At 40.0% G+C, this 14,071-nt stretch overlaps 1 protein-coding gene across 2 annotated transcripts in view; it reads left to right on the top strand.

The window, feature by feature from the left end:
* LOC124550963 (GATOR complex protein NPRL3) overlaps positions 1 to 6,351 on the top strand; it is a 109,682-nt gene extending 103,331 nt beyond the window's left edge. For both annotated transcript variants that reach the window (XM_047125779.1, XM_047125778.1), the window contains exon 7: positions 5,618 to 6,351. In XM_047125779.1, coding sequence (XP_046981735.1) covers positions 5,618 to 5,795 — 178 coding nt within the window. In that variant the 3' untranslated portion in view covers positions 5,796 to 6,351. The remainder of the gene's footprint in view (positions 1 to 5,617) is intronic.
* The last annotated feature ends 7,720 nt before the right edge of the window (positions 6,352 to 14,071 follow it).

Raw genomic sequence — 14,071 nt, 5'->3', positions numbered from 1 at the left:
CTAATGACCATTGAAGTTGTGCGCCCTAAAACCACAAAAAAAAAAAAAAAAAAAAAGTACACTCTCAGAAATTTCTTCCTCAGATTAAGGCCAATATTTGATATCAGTAGACTTATCTTGGCCAGGAATGCCTTTTTTGCCATCGCTAGCCTGCTTGTGATGTCCTCCTTGCTCCATCCGTCATTGGTTGTTTTACTGCCTAGGTAGCAGAATTCCGTAGCTTCAACTTCTTTGTGACACTCAATCCTGATGTTAAGTTTCTCGGTGTTCTCATTTCTACTACTTCTCATCACCTTCATCTTTCTTCGATTTACTCTCAATCCATACTGTGCACTCATTAGACTTCATTCCATTCAGCAGATAATGTAATTATTCTTCACTTTCACTCAGGCTAGAAATGTAGTCAGTGAATCGTATCATTGCTATTCTTTCATCTTGAATTTTAATTCCACTCCTGAGCCCTTCTTTTATTTCCATCATTCCTTCCTCAATGTACGAATTGAACAATAGGGGTGAAAGCCTACATCCCTGTCTTACACCCTTTTTAATACGTGCACTTCGTTCTTGGTTGTCCACTCTTATTATTGCCTCTTGGCTGTTATAGATATTGTATATGGCCCCTCTCTCCCTATAGCTTACCCCTACTTTTTTCAGAATTTTGAACATCTTGCACCATTTCCATTGTCGAACATATTTTCCAGGTCGACAAATCCTATTAACGTGTCTTAATTTTTCTTCAGTCTTGCTTCCATTATTAACTTCAACATCAGAATTGCCTCTCTCATGCCTCTACTTTTCCTAAAGCCAAACTGATCGTCACCTAGCGCATCCTCAATTTTCTTTTCCATTCTTCTGTATATTATTCTTGTAAGCAACTTGGATGCATGAGCTGTTAAGCTGATTGTGCGATAATTCTCGCACTTGTCAGCTCTTGACTGCTTCGGAACTGTGTGGATGATGCTTTTCCGAAAGTCAGATGGTATGTCACCAGACTCATACATTGTACACACCAACGTGAATAGTTGTTTTGTTGCCACTTCCCCCAATGATATTAGAAATTCTGGGGGGAATGTTATCTGTCCCTTCTGCCTTATTTGTTCTTAAGTCCTCCAGAACTGTCTTAAATTCTGATTCTAATACTGGATCCCCTATCTCTTCTAAATCGACTCCTGTTTCTTCTTCTATCACATCAGACAAATCTTTCCCCTCATAGAGGCTTTTCAGTGTATTCTTACCAACTATCCGCTCTCTCCTCTGCATTTAACAGTGGAATTCCCGTTGCAATGTTACTGCCCTTGCTTTTAATGTTACTGAAGGTTGTTTTGACTTTCCTGTAAGCTGAATCTGTCCTTCTGACAATCATTTCTTTTTCGATGTCTTCACATTTTTCCTGCAGCCATTTCATCTTAGCTTCCCTGTACTTCCTATTTACCTTATTCCTCAGTGAGTTTCCCGGAACCTTTTTGTACTCCCTCCTTTCATCAATCAACTGAAGTAGTTCTTCTGTTACCCATGGTTTCTTCACAGTTACCTTCTTTGTATCTGTGTTTTCCTTCCCAACTTCTGTGATGGCCCTTTTTGGAGATGTTCATTCCTCTTCAACTGTACTGCCTACTGAGCTATTCCTTATTGCTGTATCTATATAGCCTTAGAGAACTTCAACTGTATCATGTCATTCTGTAGTACTTCCGTATCCCCCTTCTTTGCGTATTGATTCTTTCTGACTGATGTCTTCAACTTAAGCCTACTCTTCATCACTACTATATTATGATCTAAGTCTATATCTGCTCCTAGGTACTCTGTCTGACCATGATGTAATCTGAAAACTTCCATATCACATGGACTTTTCCAAGTATACCACCTCCTCTTGTGATTCTTGGACAGGGTATTTGCTATTACTAGCTGAAATGTGTTACAGAACTCAATTAGCCTTTCTCCTCTCTCATTCCTTGTCCCAAGCCCATATTCTCCTGTAACCTTTTCTTCTACTCCTTCACCTACAATTCCATTCCAGTCTCCCACGACTATTAGATTTTCATCCCCCTTAACTACTGTATTACCCTTTTAATATCCTCATACACTTTCTCTAGCTTATCATCTTCAGCTTGCTACTTCGGCATGTATACCTGAACTATTGTCGTCTGTGTTGGTTTCCTGTTGATTCCGATAAGAACAGCCCTGTCACTGAACTGTTCACAGTAACACACTCTCTGCACTACCTTCCTATTAATAACAAATCCTATTCCCATGAACCATGGACCTTGCCGTTGGTGGGGAGGCTTGCGTGCCTCAGCGATACGGATGGCCGTACCGTAGGTGCAACCATAATGGAGGGGTATCTGCTGAGAGGCCAGACAAACATGTGGTTCCTGAAAAGGGACAGCAGCCTTTTCAGTAGTTGTAGGGGCAACAGTCTGGATGATTGACTGATCGCCTTGCTGTGCTGGTACTGCGAACGGCTGAAAGCAAGGGGAAACTACAGCCGTAATTTTTCCCGAGGGCATGCAGCTTTACTGTATGGTTAAATGATGATGGCGTCCTCTTGGGTAAAATATTCCGGAGGTAAAATAATCCCCCATTCAGATCTCCGGGCGGAAACTACTCAAGAGGACGTCATTATCAGGAGAAAGAAAACTGGAGTTCTACGGATCAGAGCGTGGAATTTCAGATCCCTTAATCGGGCAGGTAGGTTAGAAAATTTAAAAAGGGAAATGGATAGGTTAAAGTTAGATATAGCGGGAATTAGTGAAGTCCGGTAGCAGGAGGAACAAGACTTTTGGTCAGATGAATACAGGGTTATAAATACAAAATCAAATAGGTGTAATGCAGGAGTAGGTTTAATAATGAATAAAAAAATAGGAGTGCGGGTAAGCTACTACAAACGGCATACTGAACGCATTATTGTGGCCAAGATAGACACGAAGCCCATGCCTACTACAGTAGTACAAGTTTATATGCCAACTAGCTCTGCAGATGACGAAGAAATTGAAGAAATGTATGATGAGATTAAAGAAATTATTCAGGTAGTGAAGGGAGGCGAAAATTTAATAGTCATTGGTGACTGGATTTTGAGAGTAGGAAAAGGGAGAGAAGGAAACATAGTAGGTGAATATGGATTGGGGGTAAGAAATGAAAGACGAAGCCATCTGGTAGAATTTTGCACAGAGCATAACTTAATCATAGCTAACACTTGGTTCAAGAATCCATGTATACATGGAAGAATCCTGGAGATACAAGAAGGTATCAGATAGATTATATAATGGTAAGACAGAGATTTAGGAACCAGGTTTTAAATTGTAAGACATTTCCAGGGGCAGATGTGGATTCTGACCACAATCTATTGGTTATGAACTGTAAATGAAAACTGAAGAAACTGCAAAAAGGTGGGAATTTAAGGAGATGGGACCTGGATAAACTGACTAAACCAGAGGTTGTAGAGAGTTTCAGGGAGAGCATAAGGGAACAATTGACAGGAATGGGGGAAAGAAATACAGTAGAAGAAGAATGGGTAGCTTTGAGAGATGAAGTAGTGAAGGCAGCAGAGGACCAAGTAGGTAAAAAGATGAGGGCTAGTAGAAATCCTTGGGTAACAGAAGAAATATTGAATTTAATTGATGAAAGGAGAAAATATAATAATGCAGTAAATGAAGCAGGCAAAAAGTAATACAAACGTCTCAAAAATGAGATTGACAGGAAGTGCAAAATGGCTAAGCAGGGATGGCTAGAGCACAAATGTAAGGATGTAGAGGCTTATCTCACTAGGGGTAAGATAGATAATGCCTACAGGAAAATTAAAGAGACCTTTGGAGAAAAGAGAACCACTTGTATGAATATCAAGAGCTCAGATGGAAACCCAGTTCTAAGCAAAGAAGGGAAAGCAGAAAGGTGGAAAGAGTATATAGAGGGTCTATACAAGGGCGATGTACTTGAGAACAAAAATCGTAGAGGGAGACCAAGAGATGAATACACTAAGCAGATTCAGAAGGATGTAGGTTGCAGTAACCATTGGGAGATGAAGAAGCTTGCACAGGATAGGGTAGCATGGAGAGCTGCATCAAACCAGTCTCAGGACTGAAGACCACAACAACACTCCTTTTATACCATTTTCTGCTGCTATTGATATTACTCCATACTCATCTCACCAGAAATCCTTGTTTACTTTCCACTTAACTTCACTGACCCCTGTTATATCTAGGTGGAGCCTTTGCATTTCCCTTTTCAGATTTTCTAGTTTCCCTACCACTTTCAAGCTTCTGACATTCCATGCCCTGACTGGTAGAACATTATCCATCTGTTGCTTATTCAATCTTTTCCTCATGGTAACCTCCCTGTTGGCAGTCCGCTCCTGGAGATTTGAATGGAGGATTATTCCGTAATCTTTTGCCAATGGAGAGATCATGATGACACTTCTTCAGTTACAGGCCACTGTCCTGTGGATACACGTTACATGTCGTTATTGCAGTTGTTTCCATTGCCTTCTGCATCCTCATGCCGTTGATCATTGCTGATTCTTCCGCCTTTAGGGCAGTTTCCTACCGCTAGGACAAGAGAGTGCCCTGAACCTCTGTCCACTCTCCCACCCTCTTTGATAAGGCCGTTGGCAGAATGAGGATGACTTCTTAGGCCGGAAGCCTTTGGCTGCCACTGCTGATTATTAATCAAAATTTGAGCACTGGCAGGATTCAAACACGGGACTGAAGACATTTTGACTATGAATCGGAGATACTACCCCTAGACCACCAAGTAATTACCATACTTTTTAACATTATATTTGTATTTTCAGGACACCTCCCCAAATTAAAATTATTTACAGTTTTCTTTCGGTAAGCCGTGCCCACTGTTTACTTGTCACTCGCGCACATGCTCAGTATTCTGCTAGCAGCTACCTGTGATGCTTCTTACCAATGTGCATCCGTTCTGTTCCAATATGAGTTGTTTTATTTATTTTGCATCTCTTTACCATTCATTTTTCAATTCTGATTTTATTCTGGTATGCTTTTTTTGTGCTTTTCACTCTGTCTTGTCGTTTGATCGCAACTACTATTTAATATCACTGTACATCTTTAAGCCCCTTTTCCTTGTTCTACAACTTTATTGTCCATTCTAAGGTGACGTGCTTTTATAGTCATTTTGACTGGAAATAATGGGACATCCAATGCGTTCCACTTTTTCATGTAAGTGATCTGAAAATAAGTAAGTTGACTACTGTACATGTTATGAGTTTTGGTGCTACATGTGTTATTTGAGATCCCCCACGCCATTGCTCTGTTATGCAAATAAGTGAGCTATCAGTAGTCTGTTTCATTTTATTTCTTATGGACTGGATATTTTGCTAGTGAACTGAGAAACACTGAGCACTGCTTACATTGAAGACTTTTTGTTTTGCTTGCCTTGGTCTGATTGATACGAATTGAGGTAGGTAATTTGAAAACAAAAGTGTCTGTTAGGTTACATGAAACCCAGCTTTCAGTATACAAAAGTTTAGGCTATCACGATCAAAGAGCATATGATCCGAGCAGTGATTAGGCCTAGTAGGAATGCTTGCAATTGATCTCTGATTGACATAAAGTGCAGAGAAATCAACAGAATTACATCACACTTTGTTTTCTGTTGACAGGGCAGGCTATTTGCGTGGAGAACACCACCTGGAAGAGATCATGTACCAGGAGAACCTGCGCCGATCCACACTGCTCCAGCTTCTGGACAAGTTCCGTGACGTCCTCGTTACCTGCGATACTGAAGACCCCGACATAGCAGTCTTCCACACACACACCGACAGTCCAGGCATCTGCTAAGCCTATATTCAGACAGAAAAAGAACAGGAGTGGATGCTTTTTCTGCAACTGGAAAGTGTGTCTGTGTCAGTTACCCCAAATAGCATTTTGTGCTGTGGATGGTATCTTGTTCCTAAGTAATAAAAGCTATTTCTTTATAATGTGGCCAGAATCACTAGTTCGGTAGTTCACCATATCTCGATGACCATTCCATGCGTGTTAAAAACAAGTGTAAACCAAAACTATGAGGCACAGGATAGTACAAATGTCTCACTTGTATTTACTAAGGAACATACTGAGTAATTGAAACTCTGTGCTACCCAGTTTTAAGCCAGTGTACAAAACTGTGATGTGAAATTTGTGCCTCTACACTGTTACCATAAAGACAATCTGTGATGTTTTCTTTTTCTTTTCTTTTTTTAATTGTGATTTCTGTTATCCGTGAAGTTTTACCAGAAGCATATGTAGCTTACACGGAGCACATTTGTGAGCTCTGTGCAATAATTTTGCATGTGTTGAAAGGCCAGTTTGCTTCTGTATTTACAGATTTTTTTATAAATAAATATTTATATACTGTTGTGTGTGTTTTATTTGTTACCTGGATGTAATAGTAGTAGCAGTGGTGGTGATAATAATATTTATTGGTCTTGTCATTTAACAGAATGGTATTAGACATGTCAGGTTGTACGGAAATATAGAAGCCTGATACAAACAGTTCCACTACAGCTGTGTTACATACAAATGAACTCTCTACCTCATACTGTATCATCCCACACTATTGGTATAAGACCAGCAGCAACCGGACAATGGAATTGCCATCCCCTGTGTAGGCTGCCAGGAACAGCACAACACAAATAGCTGTGCTTGGAACGGTGGTGTGACCACAAACCATGGACAGCTGACGAATAGCAATGAATTGCAGTTCTGCACTCCTTCGGATGACCACTGTTGACGAGTATGGGGGGACCAGGGGAGAGGTCACATTCTTCATATGTTTTGAAGAGTCACGACAGTATTACACCTAGCACCATCACATTGTGGGAAGCCTTTGGGTACAACTACAGCTCAGGACTGGTAGTGAGTGAGTGAGAGAACTCTTGACGACAGAACAGTATTTCACAGATATCCTGTATCTTCACGCATTACCTCTCATGCGACAGTATTGTGCTGTCATTTTTCAACAGTACAATAACACACCTACACCCGGCATGTGTCACTCCGAACTGTCTGCCTGGCTAGCACACAGGACTCACATTCAGGATGACGATTCAAATCCCCATGCGGCCATCCTGACTTAGGTTTTCCGTTATTTCCCTAAATCACCCAAAGTAAATACTGGGATGCTTTCTTTGAAAGCACAGTCCAGTTCCCTTCCCCATACTTTGGTATTCCAAATTACCTCAGTGTAGACAGATTGGTAAACTCTTAATCTTCCTTCCTTCCTTCCTTCCTTGATGTACTCACATGGTAACCAAGATTCCTAGATCTGTCCCCTATGAAATGTGGGTGGGACCAGCTTAGACATTACTGAGTCCCATATCTAGTGTCCAGGATATCAAAGACCAGTTACAAGAGTTGTGAGCCAGCTAGCCTCAGGAGGGGATACAGTGGCTTTATGACACCATTCCAAGCCAAATCAGCGGGTGCATCCAGGCCAGAAGGGGTGCGACTTCATACTTACAAATGGGTGCTTATACGGCTAAGTTATTTGGAAATTTCATTTGATATTGTAATCATTGAAATAACATCACATGCTCTTTCAACACGTGAACTTTCATTTCCTCCTCTCTTTCTGCGTGCTTCACCTTTTTTGCCGCAATATGTTTCGTATCCATATGCTTACTGACTAAAAGGAAACTAGACTGCTTGCATTCCTAAGGAGCAATTTGTTATGGTGACAACTGTTTTTCAACTTTGAACATGTCATTTATGCTATGGCACATTTTATAAACTCTGTCAACTCAGTGTCAATGGATAAGAAGATTACTACAGATGTACTGTTGCCCTCCAATGAAAGACAAAAATGGTGCAACACATACGCAGCTTCATGGAAAAGATGTGCAGGAATGATTGTAGCAGTAGAAGTCATCTGTGCAGATGTCTGTACTGTCAAATGGGCCCCACTTTTAAATTGCTACTGGTAACTGAAGGTATTCAATAAATAAACAAATTTGCATCAGCCTCATTTATATTGTATCAGCACTCACACCTGTTACCTGGAAAGGTTTGACTATGGGGCGGGTCATGAGTCATGCTCGAATAACTTGTTGGTATAGCATTTTCCTGCGAAAGACAGAGGTTGCAGCTTTGAGCCGCAGCCCATCGTACTGTTTTAATCTCCCAGGATGTTATAAGTAAGTGCATGCTTCACTGCAGAGTGAAAGTTTATTCTCACCTGTGTAGTTATTCTCAATACTGTCTATTCTAAGCATTATTTCTGCAGACTGACCTGTATGTTTTTACAAATGATTTTATGATATCAATTATTTTATTCTTTAACAATTCAGCTTTACTATTCGTTTCTGAAGGCAAACACTGTAAAAATTGTTTGAAAGTTCGGACAACAAATGACGAACTTTCATGTGCTTGTGTAGTGCTTCAACTCCCTGAGTTTCCAAACTTCGCTGTTCAATAAAGCTTATGGTCTTTACTTGTCTGTACTTTTCACTTTCATATATGACTACACTCCAAGTACTTCCAGAAAAGACTCCTCTGATGGCAAGATATTTCTCTTTTACAGAAAAGCTTTCCTTGCTCTATCCTTCTGCCATTGGGTGTTACTTTGCTGCCCAAATAGCAAAATCTTATATAGTTTCAGCTTACTTCCTAATCTAATTCCCTCAGCATTGTCCAACTTAACTGTTTTTGTTTATGTTCAACTTATTACCTCTTTTAAATACACTGTCAATTCCATTCAACTGATCTTTCAACCATGGCAGCATTCACTGACAGAATTATAATGGGATGGGCAAACTTCAAAGTTTTTATTACTTGCTCATTGTAGTGATTAACATGGAGTATAGTCAATAGCATAGTGTAACTCCCTTTGTGTTGCATGTGAATAAAAGTGCATTTGTTTCAGGTCACTGAAGAGACTTCAATAAATTGAGGCAAAACATGTGTCGCGAAACATAAACTGCTTTTATTCACATAAGAAAAACATAACAATTAGGTTGCAGAATTGCTGCCCTGCCCATAACACAACACTTGTCAAACCACCCAGTCCCCATTGTTGTGCCTGTGTCCATGGCACCACACACATACTTGTCCAAGTTTTTGATTGTTTAAACTAGCAGTCTTGTTGTTGAAAATGGCATTTTGAAACATCTTGACAAAAGAGAAACAATAAAAAATCCTGCTCTCGAATACAGTGCCAACGAAGTTACTATTTGTGACTGATGAAGAAACTGACTTAAATTGGAATAGTTTTCTTCAAAGAAATGCTCTGATGAATCTGTCAACCAAAAATCTATACAGAAGTTGGACTTTGAGAAACGACTGAGACCGTGTTTATGTGGTTTATGCAACAAAGGAAAAAAGGGGGCTCCGATTTCTGTTCCAATCTTGCAGGAAAAAGACCTACAGGAGGGAGATGACAGTCTCGCCACTGGTGTGGGCTGGCTTGACAAGTTCAAGATATGATGTGGAGTGTTTCTGCTAGATGTTTGCGAGAAAAACTCTCCGGTTTTGGACTTTATAATAAAATTCAAAAAAATCATAACTGAAGAAAATTTATCTAATAAACAAATTTACGACAGCAACAAAACTGGTTTAAATTTCAAAATGTTGTTACAAGAACAATTGCTTCTCATAAAGAAAAAAGTGCTTCTGGGCAAAAAAATTAATTAATTAATTAATTAAAGAGTTACTCAGCTATGGCAGCTTCAAATGCAGCTAGAAATCACACAGTAAAGCTGGTTGTGATTGGGAGGTCTGCCAAGCCAACAGCATTCAAGGATGTAATCGTGTCAGCTCTTCCAGTTGTCTACATACATAAAAATAATGGTTGGATGAATCAGGAAATCCTTAAGAGTTGATTTTTGAAATCATTTGTACCAGAGTGCAAAAAGTTCTTAAAACCAAAATGGAGTGTCATGCAAAGCTATTTTGACAGTGAATAATGCATTCTCACATCCAAGTGTAGAACTGCAGTGTGACGGGATCCACTCCTTGTTTCTCATACAAAATGTTATCAGTCTGATTCAGCCGCTGTATCAGGGCGTTTAGAATGCCCGAAGAAAAAGTATCGTCAGCTATTACTGCAATCAGTCTTGCAATTTTGATGACAGTGAAGGCATTGTAGGAATCTGACTGTGAAAGACTTGATTAACTGGATCAGTGAGTCTTGGAGCGAGATAGTCAGATACAGTTTCTAAGTTGCGGAGAGAAATTTTAGAGGAAAGGAGGCCCAGCACAGAAGATGAAGATTTGGCAATGAGGGAGGGTGATAACCCGTTGTATAATTTAACCTCAAGGTTGCCAGTCTGTGAAGAGGCAGAAAATCTGGAAATAACTAAATGATTAAATTCTGCTGAACAGTTGGAAGTTACAGACTTTTCGACAGTTGTCATTTTCAGAATGAGATTTCGACTCTGCAGCGGAGTGTGCGCTGATATGAAACTTTCCTGGCAGATTAAAACTGTGTGCCGGACCGAGACTCAAACTCGGGACCTTTGCCTTTTGCGGTAGAGCACTTGCCCGCGAAAGGCAAAAGTCCCGAGTTCGAGTCTCGGTCGGGCACACAGTTTTAATCTGCCAGGAAAGTTTCATATCAGCGCACACTCTGCTGCAGAGTGAAAATCTCATTCTGGAAACATCCCCCAGGCTGTGGCTAAGTCATGTCTCCGCAATATCCTTTCTTTCAGGAGTGCTAGTTCTGCAAGGTTCGCAGGAGAGCTTCTGTTAAGTTTGGAAGGTAGGAGACGAGGTACTGGCAGAAGTAAAGCTGTGAGGACGGGGCGTGAGTCGTGCTTGGGTAGCTCAGTCGGTAGAACACTTGCCCGCGAAAGGCAAAGGTCCCGAGTTCGAGTCTCGGTCCGGCACACAGTTTTAATCTGCCAGGAAAGTTTCAGTTATCATTTTAACACCCCAAAACAATGTGAGCAAGATACGGATGACGTAGCCAAGAGTGTATGATGATGATGATGATAAAAGAGAAGGGCAGCTTGTAACTTAGCGATCTGGTTCACATGCCTCTGTCTCACAAGTGTCATAAAATTTCTATTCTAATCTTTGGGGACTGATGACCCCGTAGTTTGATCCCTTTAGTCCCCAAACCAACCAATCTAATCTTTGAAAGGTTGTCTACCTGCCATTGCAAGTTTGCTCTCAGTTTATAATCGTTGTCACTAATATTAATATCATGGCCAGCCTCAAATCTCACATGAAGGTTTGTTAGGTATACACTGTCACAATCCTACAAAACAGTAGGACAGTGTCAAGGTAATCACAGTGCACTTTCACATATGAAGTCTGACAAAAGAATATCACCACAATAGTTGCAGTTTACACACTCCATTAACACTTAAATTTGTAGGCATATGACAAAAATACATAAATGTCCATGTTGTTGACACAGACATGGATGTAATGAAAGTTATTCTCGGTTTCACTCAAAGAAACTAATAAAGATACTACAAATGACAAAGCATCATTTATATTAATAGTAGCTACAGACCCACTGTATAGCTGTTGTTTCTTGGGCAGTAGCTCACACAGGCTGAAGATTTTTGGGTCGGCTGGCTGATATAAAGACTTGCGCATGAATATTTTTGGAATCAGTGTATTTCTTTGTAAAATTGCCACATTAGAATTTACTAATTTGAATCAGTTATCTATTTCAACATAGACTTGGTTTACAAATCGTGGTGAGTTAATGGAACACAAAAAAGAAACACAGAATTGTTTTGTTACCATATTGAAAATCAAAATTTATACAAATTCTTGATTAGCAGCTCAATTAATTAATGAAGGGTGTCATTTGGTCCATAAAAATAGGGCAACAAAAGTGTAGTGTCAGACTTAGGAATCCAGAAGGCATAATGGTATAAAAGGCAGCAGAAATTTTTGGTGTATTCAAACTTTGATTGCACTTATCTCTCAAGTCAATTAATTTAATGAAACTGAAACATGTTACAGTGCAGTGTGGAGTCATTGCTTTCTGGCGATAGCTGTAAGTCCGAAATCTCTGAATACCCGATCAAAATTTATTCTTATTCACAATAGTAGGTTTAGTAATTATTCGTTGCTTTTAATTAATATGGTTTCCTGATAAACTAAATACACTGATGTGCTCAGCATCTTAAAATTTGTGCTCTGAATAATAAGTTTGCATGGAGTATGGTCTGAAAAATATTTGGGCATATGCTGTATATGCAGAAAGTAAGTAATTGGATGCAAGTGAAAAATGACACAAAGAAAAAAATTAATTGTTAATCGTAATGCAATAATAGTAGATGGTATAGATCCTGCTTACTTTGTTATATATTCTTTCCTGTGTGTAATGATTGTGCTGAACTGTTATTAAATTATGTACACAACACTGTACTGTTTAGTTTTCATTTCTCTTCACATTTATTGACTCAGTTTAGTTTGATGATCAGCTTTGTAAACTAAATGAAGGTGACATCTGTTCTTTTGGACATGTCTGAATGTCAAAGTTCATGTTTGTATTCTGTCAGATATGCTGCTTCATTTTCTCATTATGTTTATAGGTGTGACTATGTATTGTAATTTGAAAGATGTGTGTTTAAGCCCAAGTTTGATGTGACCACATTGTGTGATGTATGCAAAATGGTTCAAATGGCTCTGAGCACTATGGGACTTAACTCCTGAGGTCATCAGTCCCCTAGAACTTAGAACTACTTAAACCTAACTAACCTAAGGACATCAAACACATCCATGCCCGAGGCTGGATTCGAACCTGCGACTGTAGCGGCCTCACGGTTCCATACTGTAGCGCCTAGAACCGCTCGGCCACCCCGGCCGGCTGATGTACGCACTGATGACTCCTATTCTGTAGTCGAAATCAGTCTGCAGTAGTCAGAGTATTCATCACTGACCACTGTAGTCTTCAATTTGTATATCCACTGGTCGCTTCGCAAGGCAGTCCTATGGATTCCAACAGAAAGGAAATATTCTGCTAGGGTCAGGTCCAGAGAATAGGATGGATGAGGCACAATGGGAGTCTGATGTTTTGGCAGATATTTGTGGACAAGTAGCAATGCATGAGTCAGCACTTTGTCACAAAGCAACATCCAAGTCTGGTTTTCCCACAGTTCAAGTCTCTTCCTGTACACAACATTCAAAAATGCGCTAAAATTCCCTGGTAACTTCCTCGTGTACCATCTGAAGATGTCATACAAATCCTGACGGACAGTGTCTTTGCACCACCTTGATCTTAATTGATTCATGCTTGCTTTTCTCGAATGAGGAGACGCTTTATCCATGCTTCCCACATGCTTGACTTAGTGATTGAAATGTGCCTGTAAAAGTTTTTCCAAGTTTGTAGCTGAATCCCCTCTCTCTCTCTCTCTCTCTCTCTTTCTCTCTCTCTCTCTCTCTCTCTCTCTCTCTCTCTCTCTCTCTCTCTCACACACACACACACACACACACACACATTGTTTTTCAAGCTCTTTCATTGCCCCTTTGTGATTGATCTGACATAGCTCGGTACCCGTATTTACTCGAATCTAAGCCGCACGTTTTTTCGGGTTTTTGTAATCCAAAAAACCGCCTGCGGCTTAGAATCGAGTGCAAAGTAAGCGGAAGTTCTGAAAAATATTGGTAGGTGCCGCCACAACTTCTGCCGTCTAATATATGCAGCGCTACACAGGCATGCTTCGCAGGCACAAAGATAAATACTGGCGACAAAACCTCTGCGTCAGTAAATAAATTAAAAAAAGGTGGAAGATGAGCTTTTTTCTCCGCCCCGAGTTTTGACCACTGCATTTTCATACGTTATCCAACGAAGTAAATACAAATTCCGTATTGTTCATCTTCGAATGTAGCAACATTTCAATGTACTACGAAAATCCGACAGGCAAGACTGTTTGGGATGTTTGTCAATACAGCCAACTCTTACGTTCTGAATTTTTGCTACCTGTCAGATGAGATGGTTGCCGACAGGAACTTTTATGAATTGTGAATCACATGCAGTATTCTCTTCACCATAAGAATAATACGAATATAAACATTTTGCCATGTATTCTTTCGTGTTTGCTGCTGTCTCATTTAAATCCTGTCTGCCTAATAAACTACGAAACTAGAGTGAGACAACAGCAAACACGGAAGAATAA

This window comes from Schistocerca americana, chromosome 9, assembly GCF_021461395.2.
Source record: "Schistocerca americana isolate TAMUIC-IGC-003095 chromosome 9, iqSchAmer2.1, whole genome shotgun sequence".
Classification (NCBI taxonomy): Eukaryota; Metazoa; Arthropoda; class Insecta; order Orthoptera; family Acrididae; genus Schistocerca; species Schistocerca americana.
Note: the sequence above shows the minus strand (reverse complement) of the source record. Positions and strands in the feature narration are given on the sequence as shown.